Source organism: Nomascus leucogenys, chromosome 15, assembly GCF_006542625.1.
Source record: "Nomascus leucogenys isolate Asia chromosome 15, Asia_NLE_v1, whole genome shotgun sequence".
Taxonomy (NCBI): Eukaryota; Metazoa; Chordata; class Mammalia; order Primates; family Hylobatidae; genus Nomascus; species Nomascus leucogenys.
The window spans coordinates 21,618,564-21,643,878 of record NC_044395.1 but is presented as its reverse complement, the minus strand read 5'-3'; the positions used below and the strand labels follow the sequence as shown (position 1 = coordinate 21,643,878).

At 43.4% G+C, this 25,315-nt stretch overlaps 1 protein-coding gene across 27 annotated transcripts in view; it reads left to right on the top strand.

The window, feature by feature from the left end:
• The window catches only part of NCAM1 (neural cell adhesion molecule 1), a 323,782-nt gene that overhangs the window by 262,007 nt on the left and 36,460 nt on the right, over positions 1-25,315 (top strand). For 8 of the 27 annotated variants that reach the window (XM_030829224.1, XM_030829218.1, XM_030829217.1 and 5 more), the window contains exons 9-14: positions 5,543-5,572; positions 15,855-16,005; positions 16,376-16,560; positions 16,923-17,019; positions 17,343-17,513; positions 19,513-19,644. In XM_030829224.1, coding sequence (XP_030685084.1) covers positions 5,543-5,572; positions 15,855-16,005; positions 16,376-16,560; positions 16,923-17,019; positions 17,343-17,513; positions 19,513-19,644 — 766 coding nt within the window. Of the gene's footprint in view, positions 1-5,542; positions 5,573-15,854; positions 16,006-16,375; positions 16,561-16,922; positions 17,020-17,342; positions 17,514-19,512; positions 19,645-20,779; positions 20,795-25,074; positions 25,123-25,315 lie in introns of all 27 variants that reach the window. The other 19 variants (XM_030829226.1, XM_030829220.1, XM_030829225.1 and 16 more) reach the window with 4 other exon arrangements.

Sequence of the window (25,315 nt, the reverse complement as noted above, 5' to 3'; positions counted from 1 at the left end):
GTGATAGATTTTCCACTTTTCTGCCTGCCTAAAGGAAATCTCTAGAGAGAGTAAACTCAAAGCCAGAAAGGATAGTGTGAAATACCAGAGTTAAATTTGGGATTTGCATTTGAGGAGCTGATTTCTATCCCACTAATAGAAAACAAAACTGCATCAAATGGAACAGAAATTGCTCTTCCAAATAACCGATTATTTTTTGCAACTTTTACCTGCAGAGTTAAATTCAGCTTGACAAAAAGTCAACTGAGGAACTGCTAAATATTTTTGAAACCCACATATGCTGTTTGATACTGTGAAAACCAGCTAGATTAAGAGATATGGTGTTTACTTGGATACTTGCTTTATCAACATTAGAATTAAACCCTCAGCTAAGATTTCAGCCCCACTCATGTGTGTTATGTGGATTGAATGTACATTTCAGGGCTTAAACCACAAGGCTGCTGCTTGGCCGATCTTTCTACATCAGCTTAAAAGTAGATTTTTGCCCAGAGTGACCCAGTGTATATCGTTGACCTATAGTGAAGGACAGAAATAATATCTATCTCAGATGAATGATACTTTTGAATTCTATATCTTTTGTAGGAATAGCTCAACAGTCAAGCTAGACCAGAAAAGTTATCAAGATTTGTGCCTACTGAGGTTCTTTAATAGGTTGGCACTTCTGGTTTGTAGCTATGATTTCATTTTTATAGAATGAGAATAATAGCCAGGAACCAATACACATTCATACTTGCTAAATATGGAGACCAGTGTCCAGCAGAGACTGTCTTCAAGCCTAGTAGTGACTACTTTTTATATAATTCTGCTATCGCTATAGATCATTTGTCTTAATCTTAGATCGCTATTTCAGCCCAGCCACATTGGTTGTATTGTATTTCTTTTACTTGCCTTCAAGTTCACTTTATTGGAACATGAGTGAATCGGTGTTAAAACAAGTCCTCCAAATCAGCTAGTGATGTGACACCAGACTGACATATTTGCCTAAGTGAAACCCTATATAAGAAAATTTGCCATCTCTGTTAATTATATATTGACATCAAAGAGGCATATTGTCCATCGTACACTGTGGATAGCTAATAATTAAGAAAACAAATATAGGCTGTTCGTGAACTGGTTGGAGTACAGAAAATAAATTTCACTTTTACTTTGGCAGCCTCTCCTCATGTTCTCCTCCATCCGAAGTTGCATTCTATATAATTAGGAATCAAGATTACTAGCATCACTATAATTGTAGGAGTGGAAAACAACCATTTTCTTTTTAAAATCAGGGTGATATGCTAAGCAAACAAGAATAGATGATTGTATATAATTGGTCAGGTAAAGAAGCCTCCTGAGATTCAGAGCACATAAAATGCTAAAATCATAGATGTTCGGAAGGCACCTTTTGAGGTCATCCAGTCTCACCTGGCACCCTGGCCTAGCATCCTTGCCAGGAAGCCAGTCGGTCCCTGTCTGAAGCGTGATGGTGTCAGTCCTCTGCAGGGGAGTTGGCCAATGCTGAAGAGCAGAAAGAGCTACTTCCTTGCCCCTTCCTCTACTCAGTCCTCCCAGCCTCTGCCACTCAGTCCTTTGCATGAGAGCCATTAAAAACTCTCCGACTTTCCTCCAGTCCACTCCTCTTATCTTGAACACACCAGTTATTTTCACTATTTCTCATATGTCATAGTTTCCATACCTTTTATCTTTCTGGTTGTCTTATACTAGATAGTTTCAGTTCACTAGTGCTCCCCTAAAATTTTGCTGTGCTCAGTGTAATTAATGCAGACTTCAGGAGGGCTATTGCCTCTTTGATCTGGATGCCATCATGCAGAAGAAGGCGCATTAGCTCTTAACAGTCTCCTTACTCTTTTGCCTCATATTGAGCTTGTGGTCAACTAAAACTCTGAGGTCTTTTTTTACATGAACCCCATTTAAGCCACATATCCCCTATCTTGTTCTTATGCATTTGATTGGTTAACCAATATTGCAGATTTTTATGTTTATTTATGTTAAAAATTGCATTTTGTTTGTTGCAGCCCAGTGCTTCTCAACAGGGTCATGGTGGCAATTTGGGAAGAGGCTTCCTTCCCTGGGACTGTACTGTGCATTGCAAGAAACAGCATCTCCAGTCCCCTTCCTGTTAAATGCCAGTAGCCACCTCTAATTGTTACTAAAAATATGACCCATACAAACACCCTGTGGCTTGAGAATGACTGTTTGAGTCCATCTTTCTAACCAGTCAGGACTGACTTTCATTAGAAATTCACCTTAGAAGTCTGTGTGTCCAGGGCACTTCAACCCATGTGTAGATTAAAAGTAAAGAAGTAGAGCAGTCAGTGGAGATCCCAGCCTAAGCATAGAGCCCAAGAGCAGGCAGTCCAGTAGCCTTCCCAATGCAGTCGTCGTCTAACATTTGTATTAGCTGTTGCTTCCAATCTTGTATGAACACTTATTTGCAATCTCTTTGTCCAAGTCACTGATAGAAATGTTGACTAGAACAAGGTCAAGTACAAAGCCCTTAGACTGCCACAATGGCTTCCTTCTAGCTCGGTGGCTCAGAAGGTAGGCCACTTGATGCCATGGTGCCACAGTGCGCTCTCATGGTTTGTATGACTTTAGTGGAGGGTTCAATGATTCCTTTAACAAAGTTAGTTACAATATTAGCAAGTTAAAGCAGTTTTGTGTTTTGCTTCACTGCTGAGTTTAGTCTAGTATTAGTCTTCTTAAGGGAAGAGGTGGAAAAAAGGCATTCAACCATAGACATATAGTTATTGACTTTCTAATGGAATACCAATGTTCTTGTTAATTATAAAAGAAGGGGGGAGATAAGCAAAAACAAGTACAATGAGCCTGAATGTCATGCTCTACCTTTGATCATGTCTCTGTATTGAGTCTAGTTACTCATTTGAGAATGACCATTACCAGTCTGTTAAGCTTCAGCCAGTTGAATTGGTTTAGCTCAACAACCGATAATAGCTAGGGTACCTAATTGTTTGGATCATTGAGATCATTAAGATAGATCAGCTGTCCAAAAGTTGATTCATTTCCTAGTAGTTACTATTACATTGACCAAAAAAATTGACCATCATAATGAGTCAATTTGATCATCTGTATGAAAGTCATTGTGATACCTCAGAAAGCTTCTGCTTCCATGTTATTTCATTACTCATCCTGCCCAGATTCCTTTTAAATATTGCCAGGTGTTTGAGTGAGTGTTGCTAAATTCCAGGTGTCATTTACTTACTGACTGAGACCCGTGGATGATGATTTACATACTCTATCCCTGGCAGAAAAAATCCATCATATGCCTCTTTGAACATCTCTATGCCTTTGAAATGACTGACAAAGGCCTATGAAGCCTTATTAAGGAAAGGAGAGCAGTGAAGAATTGAGATCAGAAGAGACAGGAAAAATGAAAAGCATTCTGTGAACCTTGAATCTTAGGCCAACAGAATATCCCACGAGTAAGAGAGAACTTTTTTGAAGTTCTGGATTCTTTGGAAGCTGTAGTTTCCTTTTCACGAGAAAAAATTCCTCATTCAGTACAAACCCAGGGCCTGCTTTTAACCACTGGAAAAGATGACTGCATTGAGCAATCAGCCTGGTTCATCCAGCGTGTGGGCACATGAATAATGGAATACCTAAGAACATTATAGAAATGCTTCACTTTATATACATGTTCCTGCAGACTTGTGTGTAAGACAATAAAATATGAATATCAAAACAACCTAGAACAATTTTTGGAGGATTACTAATCATACCCTGATTTATTTCATAAGTGTGTACATTTGCATATCAGGTTGTCCTAATGTGGGTCACACATTCAGCAAATTGTTAGGGCCAGGATATTTCCTATCATTCCACCAGATACAAAAGTAGAAGGTTATGTTACTGGAAGCTTTGTGTTACTAGCAACTACTTATTCGAAAAGCCACAGAACCATAGTGATTTGGGAGAGACACAAGAATAATCAGATTTGAAAAAACACACAACTCAATGGGATAGAGTCTCTCAGAAGAAAGATCTTGATTCCTGCAGCTCTGGCATGTAACCGACAAGCTTCTAAGTGATGTGGAATTGGCAAGGACATTTGACGTGTTGGCCTACTGTTACTTTGGTCTCTGCATGTTCCTCTGTTCTCACCTTCTTCATTCCCACATCATGTGACATAACGCGAAATTTCCATCTCATTTCTCACAAAAGTTCCTTGCATTTAGTGGACTCTTACTAAATGTTTGCTAACTTATTTGCATTCCCTGGATTGCGTTGCTATGATTCTGGCATCTTTTCTATCCTTTTTCCATCTGAACATCAGAGACAATCAGGCAGTCTTGCCATGTAACAAAAAGAACAATGCAGCTATCATGTCTTTGAATCCTAGTATGAAAAACAGATAAACTGTAAGGAGAATAGATTTCCAAGTGCTGGAAAAATAAAAAAATCTAGATGTGGGTGGAAAATCCCTCTAACCTCTGTGTCCCTTGGTTGGCTTGCAAATGCCAACTTGTGAATGGAATGCCATGTTTGATGGAGATGGTACATGCTGGAGCCCACATACCATCTGGGCATTCTCTGCTGTTAAGGACTGGAGCCCTCCGTCAACCACTCCCATTTGGTATCCTCAAAGCTTCCCGACTCCTGGTCTCAAGGACTTCATACTTCTCATTCCTAGTGTACCTCTCTGCTCCTTGCTTTGTTCCTTTTTGGCAATAAAAATTTGATTTTAACAGAATGCATGCAAAGAGTTATAAAATGCATGAGCATTAAATGGCATTAGTATATCGATGATAAGCTGCCTTATAAAATCAAAGGAGGAGACCTCTCTCTCTCTCTCTGTTTTTTTTTTTTTTTTTTTTTTTTTTTTTTTTTTTTTTTTTTTTTTTTTTTTGGAGACAGAGTCTCACTCTGTTGCCCAGGCTGGAGCGCAGTGGGTGCAATCTCGCTCCCTGCAAGCTCTGCCTCCCGGGTTCATGCCATTCTCCTGCCTCAGCCTCCTGAGTAGCTGGGACTACAGGTGCCTGCCACCACGCCCGGCTAATTTTTTTTTTTTTTTTTTTTTAGTAGAGATGGGGTTTCACTGTGTTGGGCAGGATGGTCTCAATCTCCTGACCTCGTGATCCACCTGCCTCGGCCTCCCAAAGTGCTGAGATTGCAGGCATGAGTCACCGCACCCGGCCGGAGGAGACCTACTCTCTAAGTATCTCTAGATAATGTGGTTAGAACTAGTCATGTCACCAAATACTATGAGCAATATTTAAGGTATTTTGGAACAAGAGCAGTCTGGTCCTACTGGTATTCATAGCTAGGTATACCAAAGATTAGGAAAGCCTGAACCTTTTGAATTATACATTTTAATGTGCCTAAGGGGGAAAAAAAGCTGGACATAAGCTAAATCCTAAATTAAATTATGTAATAAACACACCATTGAAAGTGGGCCGTGGAAAAAGTTCTGAATTAAAGAAAAGCTGCATGTGCACGGAATGCAGTGTGATACATTCTCTAAAGCAACATGTTGTAAAATTTTACTGCTTTCTTGTTGTGTTTTATATCTTGTTTTCTCCAGGCTTCGTGGACTCGACCAGAGAAGCAAGAGGTATAGCTTACCTGACCATTAGCCAGTCTTTAGTTTTGAAAGCATTACAGTTTAACTCACCATTGCAGTTTAATAACCAGACATGCTAAACTAATTAGTAATTTAGTTAGATTAAAGAATAGGTCGATAGTGGTAGACATTACTTAGCAATAGTATCGTTTTAGGATGAGCAAGCAAGCTGTGTTGGGAGTGGATGAACAAATCCATATTATTTCCCAAAACTGGATCTTATTCTCTTGCTGGTGCTGGTAAAATCAAATCCAGGTAATTACACCAATAGAAATAAATTGCCCCCAATTCCCAGGCCAGGCATTTTGAAATGGTGAAAGTTTTTTGACTCACATGGTTGATGTGGCTCTGGACCATAAAGTCACAGAGTTAGTGATCTAAAAACCACTCCTCCCTTTCCTTTCCAGCTCAACTCATCTTGTTGCTCACTTATTTTATAATGATCGGTCTTGGTAAATTATCACATCACGTTTCATCTCAAAAGCAATGCAAATGACATCTCTCGTTGGTTTTCCCAAATTGCTAAACATATCTCTGTTACTTTTACAGAGCATTAAATTTATGAGATTAGAATGATGTGGTACAAATGGTTTTATGTTTTTTAAAGCCAGTAGCATTTAGCCTTTGAAATTTCTCTGACTCATTGCTTCAGTTTGGATAATGTGGGACTTGGTTTGAAAACTGAAGCTAAATATTAATCTTTAGACCTTGATTGCCACATCTCAAGACCCTGCTTATGATCATGTCTATAATTTTTTACCTGATTTATATGAAGTGACATACAGTGAAAATAAAACCAGTAGACTTCAGATGAGATTCAAGGATCTAATCTCTAAGGACTTTTTTTAAGTAGCCTTTGCCTTTTATCCAGATGGGCCTTTGATCGTGTAATGCTGTAAATGCAGAACATGATGATCCTATAGATTCTGTATTTTAATTTGGTAAATCTATCCTCTTATTCTTTCAGAAATGATAATTATTCAGAACACAGAACGCATGTGTTCAGGTCAAGGCTATACATATTTATATGCTGTTTAATATTTAAAAGTTGACTGCCTGTCCCCAGGCACTGATCTTAGTTTCCGCACATGAACAGGCTGCCACTGTCAACTTCAGTTCATTATAAACTTCCTGTGTATAAGACCTTCCTCCCTGTCATTGGGATGACTGTTAAGCGCACAACGTCACTGAGATGCTTCCTGCCTGTGGCACAGGAATGACTTAGTGCTATCACAGGTTGGGTGCTTTATTGTCCAAAAGTCATGGACCCACTGGGATTGGGGAAGAGAGAGAATGGTTAATTATCAGCCACTCTTAAGCAGCTACAGATCTCATTCTGCTTGGCCTCATACAGCTTTCCTTGTCATTCTCATTTAGAGCTGGTTGAGGAGGAGCTGAGATTTATCAGGGAGCATTAAGGAGATGTTAAGAGAATTATTATTGTAAGTGGAAGTCATAGGTTTACTCCCATGAAAGCAGACACCTCACTCCGTTTTTCAGAAGTGTCCTTATCATGAGTGTCTTACTTTGGACGTAATTGACTTTCAAGTGAATGCTGCCCCGAGAGCTCAAAAGTTCCATTCTCTCCTGTTTGTCTCATTCGGAGATGAAGACCATAAGTTCAGATGAGTGCAAAAGAAGGCTCGGGTTATGGCCAATTTCATTTTGTAAGTTCTAAAAGTGTTAGCACTTTTACCTGGAAGGAGGGAGACAAAAACATTTTGATGAGAAGAATAATTATCATTACCCTTCATACTTTTGGGGAAAAAGGGAGTTTTCTTGTCATCAGTATCTTTTCATACTTGCCCAGAGCTCATCTGCTCCTTCTGCTGCAACCTGGGTGGTCAGCATGACTTTTTGTCTGGATGGCTGGTAGGTTGCACACCCTGAAGTTGTGCAGGAGCCATAGTAAAAGCATTTCAGGGGAAGACAGTCTAATGCCACTGGAGTCTATCTGTGTATCCTCAAAGGGAGAACTGGGCATCTGGCAGATAATTCCATCATCAAATCTGTAGTGAGCCTACTGCAAAATAAGAATTCTCTGTAGAAGGCTGGTCTGTGGACATCATTAAACAGGAGAAATTTCCACATGGAGAAATTTCCTGAAAGAAACTAGATAAGAATTAAAAAAAAAAAGTATGGCTGTCCACGCAACTGTTCTCTAAGCTTCTCTTCAACCATTTTCTAGATTATTCTGAGTAAAGAGTTGGAATATCCCCTGCTTTGTTGTCGTTAAGGTCCTGTTCTTGCCTACATTCATTTCTCTGCCTCTTTTGTTACAACATCTCTTCCTTATGGAAATGTTCTCTTGACTTCCAGAAGAGTATGGTTCAATTTCCAAGTTTCTGTGTGGCAGCCCCAGGACAAGTCTGGTCTGTGTTACAAAGAATTTTAGTTCAGTTGCTGGTTGATATCACAGAGATCACCAGAAAGGCCAGGGGTTGTCCTTAAGTTCCCTCTGCCTTCAGTCCTGCTTTGTTTTGGACAAGTAGGAGTGACAAGCAGGTCAGCACAGCCCTTTAGAGATACCTGCAGGGATGGCCCCATGCTCTCAAGGCCACTAGTCTAGACTCATGGGTAAAGACTTGTGTATGATGTATGAAAATAGCCCTGGAGGTAGGGGCGGTTCCAAGATGGCCGAATAGGAACATCTCCAGTCTACAGCTCCCAGCATGAGCGACGCAGAAGATGGATGATTTCTGCATTTCCAACTGAGGTACTGGGTTCATCTCACTGGGGACTGTCGGACAGTGGGTGCAGGACAGTGGGTGCAGTGCACCAAGCATGAGCCGAAGCAGAGCGAGGCATCACCTCACCCGGGAATGCACAGGGTCAGGGAATTCCTTTTTCTAGCTAAGGAAAGGGGTGACACACGGCATCTGGAAAATCGGGACATTCCCACCCTAATACTGCGCTTTTCCGATGGTCTTAGCAAACGGCACACCAGGAGATTATATCCCACAACTGGCTCAGAGGGTCCTACGCCCACGGAGCCTCACTGATTGCTAGCACAGCAGTCTGAGATCAAACTGCAAGGTGGCAGCAAGGCTGGGGGAGGGGATCCTGCCATTGCTGAGGCTTGAGTAGGTAAACAAAGCGGCCGGGAAGCTCGAACTGGGTGGAGCCCACCACATCTCAAGGTGGCCTGCCTGCCTCTGTAGACTCCACCTCTAGGGGCAGGGCATAGCCAAACAAAAGGCAGCAGAAACCTCTGCAGACTTAAATGTCCCTGTCTGAGAGATTGGAAGACAGCAGTGGTTCTCCCAGCATGCAGCTTGAGATCTGAGAACGGACAGACTGCCTCCTCAAGTGGGTCCCTGACCCCCGAGTAGCCTAACTGGGAGGCACCCCCCAGTAGGGGCCCACTGACACCTCACATGGCCGGGTACCCCTCTAAGACAAAACTTCCAGAGGAACGATCAGACAGCAGCATTTGCTATTCACCAACATTCGCTGTTCTGCAGCCTCCGCTGCTGATACCCAGGCAAACAGGGTCTGGAGTGGACCTCCGGCAAACTCCAACAGACCTGCAGCTGAGGGTCCTGACTATTAGAAGGAAAACTAACAAACAGAAAGGACATCCACACCAAAACCCCATCTGTACGTCACCATCATCAAAGACCAAAGGTACATAAAACCACAAAGATGGGGAAAAAACAGAGCAGAAAAACTGAAAATTCTAAAAATCAGAGCGCCTCTCCTCCTCCAAAGGAACGCAGCTCCTCACCAGCAGTGGAACAAAGCTGGACAGAGAGTGACTTTGACGAGTTGAGAGAAGAAGGCTTCAGATGATCAAACTTCTCCAAGCTAAAGGAGGAAGTTCGAACCCATGGCAAAGAAGTTAAAAACCTTGAAAAAAGATTAGACAAATGGCTAACTAGAATAACCAATGCAGAGAAGTCCTTACAGGACCTGATGGAGCTGAAAACCATGGCATGAGAACTATGTGACGAATGCACAAGCCTCAGTAGCCAATTGGATCAACTGGAAGAAAGGGTATCTTGATGGAAGATCAAATGAATGAAATGAAGTGAGAAGAGAAGTTTAGAGAAAAAAGAATAAAAAGAAACGAACAAAGCCTCCAAGAAATATGGGACTATGTGAAAAGACCAAATCTATGTCTGATTGGTGTACCTGAAAGTGACGGGGAGAATGGAACCAATTTGGAAAACACTCTGCAGGAAATTATCCAGGAGAACTTCCCCAATCGAGCAAGGCAGGCCAACATTTAAATTCAGGAAATACAGAGAATACCACAAAGATACTCCTTGAGAAGAGCAACTCCGAGACACATAATTGTCAGATTCACCAAAGTTGAAATGAGGGAAAAAATGTTAAGGGCAGCCAGAGAGAAAGGTCAGGTTACCCACAAAGGGAAGCCCGTCAGCCTAATAGCTGATCTCTCAGCAGAAACTATACAAGCCAGAATAGAGTGGGGGCCAATATTCAACATTCTTAAAGAAAAGAATTTTCAACCCAGAATTTCATATCCAGCCAAACTAAGCCTCATAAGTGAAGGAGAAATAAAATACTTTACGGACAAGCAAATGCTGAGAGATTTTGTCACCACCAGGCCTGCCCTACAAGAGCTCCTGAAGGAAGCACTAAACATGGAAAGGAACAACCAGTACTAGCCACTGCAAAAACATGCCAAATTGTAAAGACCATCCAGGCTAGGAAGAAACTGCATCAACTAATGAGCAAAATAACCAGCTAACATCATAATGACAGGATCAAATTCACACATAACAATATTAACCTTTAATGTAAATGGGCTAAATACTCCAGTTAAAAGACACAGACTGGCAAATTGGATAAAGAGTCAAGACCCATCAGTGTGCTGTATTCAGGAAACCCATCTCACGTAAAGAGACACACATAGGCTCAAAATAAAAGGATGGCGGAAGATCTACCAAGCAAATGGAAAACAAAACAAGGCAGGGGTTGCAATCCTAGTCTCTGATAAAACAGATTTTAAACCAACAAAGATCAAACGAGACAAAGAAGGCCATTACATAATGGTAAAGGGATCAATTCAACAAGAAGAGCTAACTATCCTAAATATATATGCACCCAATACAGGAGTACCTAGGTTCATAAAGGAAGTCCTTAGAGACCTACAAAGAGACTTAGACTCCCACACAATAATAAGGGGAGACTTTAACACCCCACTGTCAACATTAGACAGATCCACGAGACAGAAGGTTAACAAGGATATCCAGGAATTGAACTCAGCCCTGCACCAAGTGGAGCTAATAGACATCCACAGAACTCTCCACCTCAAATCAACAGAATATACATTCTTCTCAGCACCACACCGCACGTATTCCAAAATTGACCACATAGTTGGAAGTAAAGCACTCCTCAGCAAATGTAAAAGAACAGAAATTATAACAAACTGTCTCTCAGACCACAGTGCAATCAAACTAGAACTCAAGATTAAGAAACTCACTCAAAACCACCCAACTACATGAAAACCGAACAACCTGCTCCTCAATGACTACTGGGTACATAACGAAATGAAGGCAGAAATAAAGATGTTCTTTGAAACCAACGAGAACAAAGATACAACATACCAGAATCTCTGGGGCGCATTTAAAGCAGTGTGTAGAGGGAAATTTATAACACTAAATGCCCACAAGAGAAAGCAGGAAAGATCCAAAATTGACACCCTAACATCACAATTAAAAGAACTAGAGAAGCAAGAGCAAACACATTCAAAAGCTAGCAGAAGGCAAAAAATAACTAAGATCAGAGCAGAGGTGAAGGAGATAGAGACACACAAAACCCTTCAAAAAATCAATGAATCCAGGAGCTGGTTTTTTTGAAAAGATCAACAAAATTGATAGACCGCTAACAAGACTAATAAAGAAAAGAGAGAAGAATCAAACAGATGCAATAAAAAATGTTAAAGGGGATATCACCACTGATCCCACAGAAATACAAACTACCATCAGAGAATACCATAAACACCACTACACAAATAAACTAGAAAATCTAGAAGAAATGGATAAATTCCTTGACACATACACCCTCCCAAGACTAAACCAGGAAGAAGTTGAATCTCTGAATAGACCAATAACAGGCTCTGAAATTGAGGCAATAATTAATAGCTTACCAACCAAAAAAAATCCAGGACCAGACGGATTAACAGCCGAATTCTACCAGAGCTACAAGGAGGAACTGGTACCATTCCTTCTGAAACTATTCCCATCAGTAGAAAAAAAGGGAATCTTCCCTAACTCATTTTATGAGTCCAGCATCATCCTGATACCAAAGCCTGGCAGAGACACAACAAAAAAAAGAGGATTTTAGACCAGTATCCCTGATGAACATCGATGCAAAAATCCTCAATAAAATACTGGCAAAGCGAATCCAGCAACACATCAAAAAGCTTATCCACCATGATCAAGTGGGCTTCATCCCTGGGATGCAAGGCTGGTTCAACATATGAAAATCAGTAAAAGTAATCCAGCATATAAACAGAACCAACGACAAAAACCACATGATTGTCTCAACAGATGCAGAAAAGGCCTTTGACAAAATTCAACAGGCCTTCATGCTAAAAACTCTCAATAAATTAGGTATTGATGGGACATGTCTCAAAATAATAGGAGCTATTTATGACAAACCCACAGCCAATATCATACTGAATGGGCAAAAACTGGAAGCATTCCCTTTGAAAACTGGCACAAGACAGGGATGCCCTCTCTCACCACTCCTATTCAACATAGTGTCGGAAGTTCTGGCTGGGGCAATCAGGCAAGAGGAGGAAATAAAGGGTGATTCAATTAGGAAAAGAGGAAGTCAAATTGTCCCTGTTTGCAGATGACATGATTGTATGTCTAGAAAACCCCATCGTCTCAGCCCAAAATCTCCAGCTGATAAGCAACTTCAGCAGAGTCTCAGGATACAAAATCAATGTGCAAAAATCACAGCATTCTTGTACGCCAATCACAGACAAACAGAGAGCCAAATCATGAGTGAACTCCCATTCACAATTGCTTCAAAGAGAATCAAATACCTGGGAATCCAACTTACAAGGGATGTGAAGGACCTCTTCAAGGAGAACTACAAACCACTGCTCAATGAAATAAAAGAGGATACAAACAAATGGAAGAACATTCCATGCTCATGGATAGGAAGAATCAATATCATGAAAATGGCCATACTGCCCAAGGTAATTTATAGATTCAATGCCATCCCCATACCAATGACTTTCTTCACAGAATGGGAAAAAACTACTTTAAAATTCATATGGAACCAAACAAAAGCCTGCATTGCCAAGTCAATCCTAAGCCAAAAGAACAAAGCTGGAGGCATCACACTACCTGACTTCAAACTATACTATAAGACTACAGTAACCAAAACAGCATGGTACTGGTACCAAAACAGAGGTATAGACTAATGGAACAGAACAGAGCCCTCAGAAATAATGCCACACATCTACATCTGATCTTTGACAAACCTGACAAAAACAAGAAATGGGGAAAGGATTCCCTATTTAATAAATGGTGCTGGGAAAACTGGCTAGCCATATGTGGAAAGCTGAAACTGGATCCCTTCCTTACACCTTATACAAAAATTAATTCAAGATGGATTAAAGACTTAAATGTTAGATCTAAAACCATAAAAACCCTAGAAGAAAACCTAGGCAATACCATTCAGGACATAGGCATGGGCAAGAACTTCATGTCTAAAACACCAAAAGCAATGGCAACAAAAGCTAAAATTGACAAATGGGATCTAAAGAAACTACCATCAGAGTGAACAGGCAACCTACAGAATAGGAGAAAAATTTTGCAATCTACTCATCTGACAAAGGGCTAACATCCAGAATCTACAAAGAACTCAAACAAATTTACAAGAAAAAAACCAACAGCCCCATCAAAAAGTGGGCAAAGGATATGAATAGACACTTCTCAAAAGAAGACATTTATGCAGCCAAAAGACACGTGAAAAAATGCTCATCATCACTGGCCATCAGAGAAATGCAAATCAAAACCACAATGAGATACCATCTCACACCAGTTAGAATGGCCATCATTAAAAAGTCAGGAAACAACAGGTGCTGGAGAGGATGTGGAGAAATAGGAACACTTTTACACTGTTGGTGGGACTGTAAACTAGTTCAACCATTGTGGAAGTCAGTGTGGCGATTCCTCAGGGATCTAGAACCAGAAATACCATTTGACCCAGCCATCCCATTACTGGGTATATACCCAAAGGACTATAAATCATGCTGCTATAAAGACACATGCACACGTATGTTTATTGTGGCACTATTCACAATAGCAAAGAGTTGGAACCAACCCAAATGTCCATCAATGATAGACTGGATTGAGAAAATGTGGCACATATACACCATGGAATACTATGCAGCCATAAAAAAGGATGAGTTCATGTCCTTTGTAGGGACATGGATGAAGCTGGAAACCATCATTCTCAGCAAACTATCCAAGGACAAAAAACCAAACACATATGTTCTCACTCATAAGTGGAATGAACAATGAGAACACTTGGACACAGGAAGGGGAACATCACACACTGGGGCCTGTTGTGGGGTGGAGGGAGGGGGGAGGGATAGCATTAGGAGATATACCTAATGTAAATGACGAGTTAATGGGTGCAGCACACCAACATGGCACATGTATACATATGTAACAAACCTGCACGTTGTGCACATGTACCCTAAAACTTAAAGTATAGTTAAAAAAAAAAGAAAAGAAAATAGCCCTGGAATGTATCAGCACTGTCAGCCCTCAAAAATCCAGTATCTCCAACAAACTGGGTGCCACGAGGCTTTCTAGTGAAGTGCTCCACACCTGTTTGTTGTCATCTCTCATTAATGTGTGGCATCTCCTGGGATGCATCTTTCAACCAACTAGCATCCCAGATTTATAGGTCAAAGCAGAGGATCAGAGAACTCATCCCAGGGAGGAATGGCACTTGCAGAAATGGGCAGCCATGACTTTGCTTGGCTCTTCTGTCTTCTTGCTAGAGTTGTTTTTTAGCTTCCAGACATGAAATTAGTTGGGGCTCAGATGACTGGAATAGACTAGATCTGTCAGTGATGGTCCAAGGGACTTCTCATTGGTAAATCTGCTGAGGCTGCTGAACAAGGCCAGTGATGCCTTGCTTGTGAGCTTCCTAATCTGGCTGCTGTATGACATTGCAGTTCTGGGCTTCAGGGTCCCAAACCAGCATATCCAAAGGACCTGAAGCCAATTTTTCTGTCATTCTTTAAAGACCCAACGCATGGGATGGCAGATGCCAGGTGCAGAATATAACCTCCTGTCCATCCCTACATAACATCATATACTGGAGACAAGAGGGCCCAGCCTACACAGAACAAGACCCTTTCTCCAGATCACTAACTTTCCTGAGGATCTGAAGTTAGGCCACATGCCTAGACACTTCCTGGGCCAGCAACCATTTTACTTAGAATGTCAAGGGGAAAATCCCCTTGGAAATACTCCAGTTCCCATTGCCTAAGGACCATGTGCTTATTCTCTTTTTGACCAATCATTATAATTCCAGAGATTTAGGAAGCCCATTGCTGTATCAAGGACTGTAAAATGGTGGTGGCCAAGGTGTCAAGGATCCCAGACCTGCCTAGGACTCTCTGGGCAAGCCTGTCCCTGGAGAGAGAACCCAGTTACTCTTGCTTCCAGTGCAATGGCTCCTGATCTTTGAGTTGTCTGGCTTGTTTTTACATGGGATTATTTCACTTTTAAGCATCCAGGAAAGAGGCATCTGCAGAAATAAGGATTTCTTTAATAATTTCTTACGTTGGGCACTTGGAATGTCCTGCTACAGGTACATGCATCATGGAACTGGCAAGTGGGCAGACAGAAAGGACAGGCTGGCAGTGCAGGTTTCCCAGGATCTCAGGAGGTAGGGCTGCTGCTGCTGCTGCTGCAATATCTGCTGGCCAGAGGCTTTGCTTCCATTTTAGACATCCCAAACGAAGTCATCTTGGGGGACCTAGCACCAAACCAACCTTGGTACTTACATCAGGCTGCCTGACATAACTGAGTCTCATTTTCTGTTTCGGATACTCCCAGGTTCTCATGCTGCTTCCCAGTGCCTCCCCCATTAGATGGTACCTAAAGTAAGAAAGCCATTGACACAGAGAGGAGAGAGGAAGTGAGATGGGTCACAGACAAGTGATGGCCTAGTCTCCCAGCCCCCATCCTGCCATAGCACTGTTGCCCTCCACCCTGCCTTGGGCTCTGACACACTCCCTCCCCCCCCACCCCACCCCCGGCAGACTCTGGATGGGCACATGGTGGTGCGTAGCCATGCCCGTGTGTCGTCGCTGACCCTGAAGAGCATCCAGTACACTGATGCCGGAGAGTACATCTGCACCGCCAGCAACACCATCGGCCAGGACTCCCAGTCCATGTACCTTGAAGTGCAATGTGAGGAATAAATGGGGAAGGACGTGGGGGAGGGAGGGGCAAGACAAGATCAGGATGAGAGAGGAAACAGCACCAAGGACCTACGTGCACCCTATGTGTTCTGCTCATGTTCCCTGCAGCTGGCCCTGGGCCATTTCAGAGCTCTGTTCCCAAGCCACCCCCTACATACCATCTCCAGGCTTCTTACAAGGCTGCTGTGCCCTTGAGTCTTCCCATGCTATGCACAGGAATTCTAGAATGGCCCTGACCTCCACTATACCAGGCACTGGCTCTCCTTTGGAGCACACCTGCCTTCCCAGTGCCAGGAGACAGGATATGGGGGCTTCATGATCATGGCAGTCATCCTGATAGTCATTGTTATTTATTGCAGATGCCCCAAAGCTACAGGGCCCTGTGGCTGTGTACACTTGGGAGGGGAACCAGGTGAACATCACCTGCGAGGTATTTGCCTATCCCAGTGCCACGATCTCATGGTTTCGGGATGGCCAGCTGCTGCCAAGCTCCAACTACAGCAATATCAAGATCTACAACACCCCCTCTGCCAGCTATCTGGAGGTGAGTCAGGATGGGGGTGGGGCAGAGCAGAGAAAGCCCAGTTTGACTCTAGGTGAGCTCCAAAATGCAGCTCAAGTCCTCTCTCCTGCTTCTCTGGCACATCCTGAGCAGGGAAGCATGGGCTAGAGAAGACACTGAGCCTCTTTTCAGCTCCCCTTCGCACACTCTACCAGTCCCCTCCCTGAATGTGCCTCTCCCATGAGCCCCTCTGCTATTCTTTTCTCTTGTTTAAGGCTGGGCTGGAGCTAATGATTTATACTTTACTACTTCTGTTTTTTACTAACTTAATCCAGTAAATAAAGATCTGAGTCTGTGACCATCCCATGGGACACTTGTAACCCAATAGCTTCTTCCTTCTAAAGGTGACCCCGGACTCTGAAAATGATTTTGGAAACTACAACTGTACTGCAGTGAACCGCATTGGGCAGGAGTCCTTGGAATTCATCCTTGTTCAAGCAGGTGAGTGTCCCTTACAGCAGCTACCACAACCCCCCACCTACCCCTGCCAGCCCAATTTGTGTACTTGAGTGATTCCAGGATATTGGGAAGAAGAAAGGGCCAGGGTCAGCAAAGCCAGAGGGTTGGGAAGCTGGGAGCCATTGGATCAGTGCATGGGGCATGTTGGGGGAGAAGCATCTGGTGAGATGGGCCAGGAGGACAGGATACAGTGACAGGATTCCCGAGAGTGAGCAGAAATGACAGAGATGTGCCTTGTGACTGAGAGTTAATGGTCTTGGGCCAAACTGGGCTCACCTGAGTCTCCATATGTGTCCTCCCCACAGACACCCCCTCTTCACCATCCATCGACCAGGTGGAGCCATACTCCAGCACAGCCCAGGTGCAGTTTGATGAACCAGAGGCCACAGGTGGGGTGCCCATCCTCAAATACAAAGCTGAGTGGAGAGCAGTGGGTGAAGAAGTATGGCATTCCAAGTGGTATGATGCCAAGGAAGGTGAGTTGGATGAGTTGGTGTTTCCTTTGGGATCATGAGTGCCTCGGTACTCAGATGTCCCCACCTGCCATCCTGGGCATGTTCCTACAGAATCGGGAACTCCACCTCCAGAATTAGGTCAAAGTCACATCTGCCTGTAGAGTTGTTGCCCCTGTTGCCACCCCAACCCACGCTCTGTGCTTCAGAGCCTGGTTCTCATGACCCTTCCAGGATGGATGAAGGCATCTCTGCCACATGCCAGGCAGGAGCCTTGCGTAGGTTCTGAGCATGGCCAGATGAGTCCAATGCATAGGTTCTGAGCACGGCCAGATGAGTCCGGTGCATAGGTTCTGAGCACAGCCAGATAAGTCCAGTGCATAGGTTCTGAGCATGGCCAGATGAGTCCGGTGCATAGGTTCTGAGCATGGCCAGATGAGTCCAGTGCATAGGTTCTGAGCACGGCCAGATGAGTCCAGTGCATAGGTTCTGAGCACGGCCAGATGAGTCCAGTGCATAAGTTCTGAACACGGCCAGATGAGTCCAGTGCATAAGTTCTGAACACGGCCAGATGAGTCCAGTACATAGGTTCTGAGCACGGCCAGATAAGTCCAGTGGATAGGTTCTGAGCATGGCCAGATGAGTCCACTGCATAGGTTCTGAGCATGGCTAGATGAGTCCAGTGCATAGGTTCTGAGCATGGCCAGATGAGTCCAATCCACCCTACTCTGCACGTTTGAGTTACATGTGCTGCAGGTTCTCTGCCGACACTCGGCCAGTCCTGCTTGGATATCTGTACTCAGGGACTGACTGTCCTGTAATTGTGATAGTAATCAAATAAGCACAGCCAGCAGGATAAGTCTGCCCTTAAATCAGTCCTGTGCTAGCTTTCCAAGCTAAAGACTAAAAGACTGACCCTTGGATTACTGCAGTGTGAAGATTCTGAGCCCAGATCATCTGAGGATGGTGTGTGCTTATGTTGGACTCCCCCTTTTGGGTTTAATTGGAATAACTCAGTAAAGTATGTTTTGTTTCTGTACAAATTTTTAATCCTGGTCTCGTATGTGGTAATTCGAGTGGAATTGGAAGTGGGCTGGGATATCAGTATCACGGGCATTCAGAGACATAGTCCAATGCAGTTTTACTCAGAATTAGTTCTGCCAGAAAGCTTCCATCACTTCTTCAGCTTCTTGGGGGAGCCAGGGGGCCACGAGGAGCTGCTGGGTAATCAGGATTGGAGCCAGAAGAAAGCAATCACTTCGCCTTCCTAACTTCCCTCTGAAATCTCATACCAATTTTGTGGCAGGTTGATCTCATGTCACTATCTGTCCACCAGACTTTTTTTTTTTTTAAAGATCAATGCTAGTTATTTTTATTGTAAAATATACATAACATACATTTTACATTCCATCATTTTTAAGTGTACATTTCAGTGGCATTAAGTCATAACCATCACCACCGTCCATCTCCAGAACTTTTTATCATCCCAAACTGAAACTCTGTCCCCATTAAACACTAACTCTTCATTCGCTACCTCCCCCCAGCGCCTGGCAACCACCATTCTTTCTGTCTCTATGTAGTTGGCTATTCTAAGTACCTCATATAAGTGGATTCATATGGCATTTGTCGTTTTGTGGCTAGCTTATTTTATTTCACTTAGCATAATATCTTCAAGGTTCATCCATGTTGTAGCACGTGTCAGAATTTCCTTCCTGTTTAAGGTGGAATAACATTCCATTGTATGTCCATGCCACATTTCATGTATCCATTCATCAGTCAATGGTCATTTGGGTTGTGTCTGCCTTTCGGCTATTGTGAATGATGCTGCTGTGAACATGGATAGCCAGGTATCTGTATCCATTTGGTCCCGACTTTCAATTCTATGAATGTGCCCAGAAATAAAATTGCTGGACCAAATGATAAATCTACAGTTAATTTTTTGAGGACCCTGCCTCCTGTTTTCCAGAGCGGCTGCACGATTTTAACAATAGACTCTTTTGTCATCCTTCCCATATTATAACAGCCAGCATGGAGGGCATCGTCACCATCGTGGGCCTGAAGCCTGAAACAACGTACGCCGTAAGGCTGGCGGCACTCAATGGCAAAGGGCTGGGTGAGATCAGCGCAGCCTCCGAGTTCAAGACGCAGCCAGTCCGTAAGTAAAGCCAGCTGCCCACCTTTTCCCAGCCCACCCTCTTCTCCCTGGGGGCAGCGGGGGACCCTGAGCTGGCCCATGTCATTGTTCAGACCACAGCTTTTTGTCTTTCAGATCCCTCTGCTCCTGGAGGCCTCACCTCCTAGTTCTCTGGTTCTCAGTGACAGCTAACACACGGTCCCTTCATTCTCTCTTTCTCCAAGGGGTTGGGGACACTGTCCTAGTAGCCGGTCCAGCTTGTCAGAATAACAGCCGGGAGGGAGGCACCAACACACTATTAAAGGAAGTGGGGAGAAAACCAGGAGTGAGTTGTCAAAGGATCTGGGAAAGTTGCTTTTTGACAGGCCACAGAAGCCCTAAGCACCCTGTGACTTGCAGGAAGAGGGTAAAGATGGTGACAGTTCACATAATGCATTGTGGGATCTTTGATGCAGCAGAGATATTAAGTCAGAGACAAATGGAAACTGCTGTAGAATATGTGAGCAGCAGCAGAAACCCAGCAAAGCCAAGGGGAAGAGGTGGCCCTGGCCTTGGCCTTCTCTGCTCCTCTCCCTCCCATAGCAAGAACGTTCCTCACGGCCTCTTTCAAGACAATTGCTTCCCCCTGATTCCACTCAGGGATGTATCTCTAGGTTTTCCTCTGCCGTTCCCTCTTTCTTTAAACTACGCCTATCCCACTTTGCCCTCCCTTCCCACCAGCAGCCAGGCTCTGGGCAAGCCCTGCTCCTGTCATACCCCTTTGCAGACAGAGATACTACCCTGGGAAGCTCCTGAGTCCACCCAGATAAAGAAGATACCATAAAACTAAATTTCTGAGTGTTCACAGAGTTCCCTGGGCTCTCTGACCCCTGGATTTAAAATGTACCTGGGAGAATCCTTTGCTTCCTTCTTTTTGAAGCCAGGGGCCTGCAAAGGGACCCATTACCCTTACGTCTTCCCAGAAATAGGAAAGCCTGTCTTATCTTCCTTCTACAGGAGTGGCTTCTTTCTCTGGATTTGAAGTAATTTGATAATTTGAGTTTCCAGCTCCATGTGCTCTGCGGATTCTATTCATTTCTTTTACATCTTATTTTTTTTTCTTGGGTCTGTCTCTTGTCTTTTCTTTTCGTCTGTGTTCCATCCATGGGAAATGCAGATAGCCCTCCTCCACGTAAGTGCCTCTTCATACCTCATTACCTGTTTCCATAGCGTTAACATCTGCTAGTTCTAGTTCTTAATTTAGTTCCGGTCCCTTTTTTGTCCCTTAGAGGCTGAAGTAGATGATATTGTCTGGGCCCTAACCACACTGACCTTAGTCTAGTTGTGCTGTTGTTAACGTCTGTAAGTTACTCCAAGAGGCTAACACTCTTCCTGTTTTAGAGCATGCAACTTCTGTGTCTTTGGAAATTGTTGCTTATTTATTAATTTTTGTGTGTGATATTACCCCACGGCAAAGATGATGTTTGCTGAGCCAAGCATGGTGGAAGTCTGCAGATGGGCCCTGAATAACACGCTATAGCCCCGCCTCACCTTCAGCCAGGATGCCGGGAAAGTGACCACAGCCCCACCAGGCTACTATTCAAAATACCTTGAAGGGAAAAAGAACCTGAAAGGATTTTCATATTTGCTTTTAGGAGATAAAGGAATTGAGCTCAGTTGCTTCCTTGCTTCTTGTCTGTCAGCTTGGTAGCTGGAGGGGAATAGGAGGACTGGCCAGGGAGGCTCCTGCAGCAGCTGCCATAGTCAAAACATAGCATGAACTTTGGTTCCGAGCCATGGGCATGTCCCGCAGGCAGCCGTTGCAGAGTTAAATCTCTAGTTCCGATCAGCTCTGTTCTTTAGCATGTAGTTACTTGCAGTGTGCATTTCCTTGTTTGGGGAAGACTAACCAGCTAATGTAGGAACTCTTCTGCCATGCATGGTAGGGAAGGGGAGATTCCCCACTGGAAGGACACCCCTTAATCATGTAAACTGTACATAGAGGACACAGGGAACAAGGGTAACAGAGAGATGAACTGTGGTTTGACCCCATTGGCCTGCAGAGATGCCTCTCAACTTCCCTTCTCCTGAGATTTGGTTCTTCCTAGGCTGAACCAGAATAGCGGAGGGAGGTGTTACCCAGGCAGACACAGAAGAAAAGGTATTCAGGGAGCTGTACAGTCTTTTCATAAAAAGGCTCCCAGCTCCTGAAAGGTACCCAAGGAAGCTTATCTTTTTAACATTCAGAAATATTGCAGCAACAGCAAAAACTAAGTAGCTACATGTAGGCGTTCTGAGATTTTGAGCAAGTGCCAAATCCCCTACCTCAGCAGAGTTGGTACCAGGATGAACCAGCTCTCGAAGGCATCAGAGTTGGGGGATGGAGCCATCAGGCCAGACTGACAGGTACCTGCTCTGGGCGTGCAGCTATGCCCTAAGCAAGTTCGAGAGGAGCCACTCTGGGCATGAGGGAACCTTCCTTCTGGATCTTCCCCTGATCTTTAACTTGTGGTTCAACTGAGTCTCCAGGTTTCCTCTGGTCTGGATTTGATCAGTAAATGAATGCTGGCTTAGTTACATTAAAGAGAGGAAGGCTGGGATGAGGCCCCCCTCTGAGTTTCTAACCAGTAACTGGAGTTTGAATACTGAATCAGAGTAACTGGGTCTTGGACTTCAAAGGCCACAGTGGTTTTCATTCATTGCCAGCTCAGTTCTTGCAAAGGTGAGACTATATATATATATATATATATCAGAAGCTATATTTTTAAAGTCAATGTTAAAAATGAAATTTTAATTTTAAATTTAAATTTAGATTTTTAACTACAAAAAAGAGGTCTCCAGACGTTGTTTATTGTCTGATAGTATCAAAATGGATAAGTAACCACGACTCCAAGAAGCCCTTTGGAAAAGGATGGTGTCATCTTTGCATTCCAAGTAGGTCATGAATGGTACAACAGTAGGCATTGTTAGTGGTACAAAAAGTCAGTTTTTCTCAATCATATAATAAAATTAAGGTTTGAAGAATCAAAAGGCAAACTTCTTTTAGATAAGTAGAACCATGGCATATTCTTAGAGTTGAGCATGCCTTTTGCAAGAACTTTAGCAGGATGAGGCGGTGAACATATGGGAACATCATATTATCACCAAAGATAACTTATTATGGTCTTTCTTTGTGCCCTGATAACCTTCCCAGAGTTGCTGAAGTGAGGACTTAGCCCACGTTGTATCCTGCTGCCCCTAGACCCATCCTGAAAACAGATATCATTGGGAGGATACTGCCAGCAGTTACCACTGCTATGACAGACCCACCCTTTTGCTGCTAGGAACTGAGGATGAGCCTTAGGAAGGACCTTCTCTGAATTCTTACTCCCATTTCTTGGAAGACACAAAGGTTGTCTGAACTTAGGTAAACAGAACCAACCACCAGTTTAGCCGTGTGCTTGCACTGAGCCCAAGAATCAGTGGCATTGGTTTCTGATGCCAGCTTATGGCACCACTGACACTGCACCCCTGTCCTGTAATACTGTTGGGATGCAGATGCACAGCAGGATCTCATACCACTGGAGTTGTGCCCTAGTTATACCCTAAGCCCCAAGGAAGAGAAGGCACAGAGTCAGCAGAGGCCAGTGTGCTGCACAGGCAGGTGTTGCTGCCAGACTCCTGGGCTGCCAGGCGTCAGGTGAGACCAATGCATTTGGCACTGACTCATCACTTGAAGTTCGTTGAGATGTCTCAATAATGGGGTTGTTTTCTTGGTTCTTTAATAGACCTTTCCATGTTTAGGGACATGGATATATCAAAGCAGGGATGAGCAGGGGGAGCTAGTAAAAGCCACAAACACTTAGTGGACTCCTGCTTTCAAGCTGCCAGTTAGTAAGCATGGCTTACCTGTTTGGAGGTTCCTTTGTGTGTAGTTCATGAATGTGCATGAAGGTAATGAGGAAGCTATGACTCCAAACCAACAAATAAAACTCTAACCTGTGAGAATGTGCCTATTTCATGTATGTTTTAAGCCAAATGTCTGCATGCCATCAAGACACTCAGGAGGAAAGCTCAAAACCTCTGTTTGCCTTGAGAGGGGCTACTTGTGTCAGACTCCTTACAACTAGCTATGAATCTTCCCCTCCATGACTGAGCTACCCACCTTCATAATTTCATTGCCCAAACATTACCTCTTAATTTTCTTCTGTACCTTGAAGCAAAATAGATTATTTCTTTTTGAATATAGAGATCATGAATGATCTCTACTTTTTAAAAGAGTCATCTTGAGATTTTTGTTTTCATATGTTGTCCCCCAGGTGGCACATTGCAAGTATAAGTTAAATGGATTGTCGTATATGTGGTTAAAGCATGTAAAATTCCATCTCTTTGCCAGAACAATATGGACAACTATGCAAACAATTCAAGCTAAACAAAGAAAAGAGAGGGAAGGAGACCTGAATTAACCAGACCATCCAATAATGATGAGTTACGATTCTTTGTTGCTTTGATTCCAGTGACACTGTACTCATGGTTTAATGAGATGCCCTCATGTGGAAGGTAAAGGAAGACAAAACCATGAGTATTAGATATTAAGGCAGTGTCGGAGATACGCTGAGGTTTTTCCAAATTTTCATCTAGCTCTCGAAGGGGACTTTGTTTTGTGACTGTTGATGGGACTACTTCCAAATATTTGCCAATGAAAAACCAAAGATCCATTCAGTGTCCCAGTATCTCAGATGCACAACTAACCATCCTCTACACAGAAGATTGGCTAGAATTTCAGTCCCAGTCTCTTCAACATTTCTATTCCCTGGAGGAGTGAGAATAATCCTGAACATTATTTGCATGGCTCTTATGTAGCAGCCTCCAAATAACCACATTCTGTAGGGGAGTTTTTGGAAGACAGTGGTGGTTGCAGCGTCGTCTATATGATAAAGCATCATGAACTTCATACAGTAGTACACATTAGGTAGGACAGCCATTTCTGTCTCATTCATTCAGATGTTGAAATGAGTGAGGCATATAGGTTTTGCTATAAAGTCATATATGGAAATAACATACCTATATAGAAACATATATAGATGTGTAACATGAAAAGCCAATGTCTATTTTCTCCTTCACTGGTTCACCTTAAACTGAGGTCCAAATTCCCTTTCCTCCTATACCTCTGGTCCTATGGAGACAGCTGGTCCTGCTGAACTGGATATTTGTTTTCAGTCAAGGTCTGAGGTTTGTGCAGCTGTTCCTGGCCCAGACTTTACCTGAACTGCAGGGTCTGGCAGGCGCACAGCCTCAAGGTTTGATGTTAGAGAGACCCCTGCTCCTCGCTGGTGCCCTGGCCACCTGTTCACGCACGGTGTTGTTCTTCCCACTTTAACTCACTTCAGCTCCTCATACTGATGCCCCAGGGTTGTTGCTTCCATTTTTTTTCATTCAATATCTGTGTGCCTCAATGATCTTTCTTCCCCACCTTCATTTTTCTTTCTTCAGCGGCATCTGCTAGCTCGTCTACCCCTGTTCCATTGTCTCCACCAGATAGTGAGTATCATTTTCTTCATCTATCTCTCTGCAGGTCACTTTCCACCAGCCACAGTTTGTTTTGCCTCATGTTATCTCCTTCACCAGCTGATAATTCAACTCAGTTGGTGGAAAGCAGCGTCGGGTTTTAGAGAAGCAGATGAGAAGAGAAACAGGCATAAGGGTTCTCAGATCCATGAGGGGCAGCCTTCCC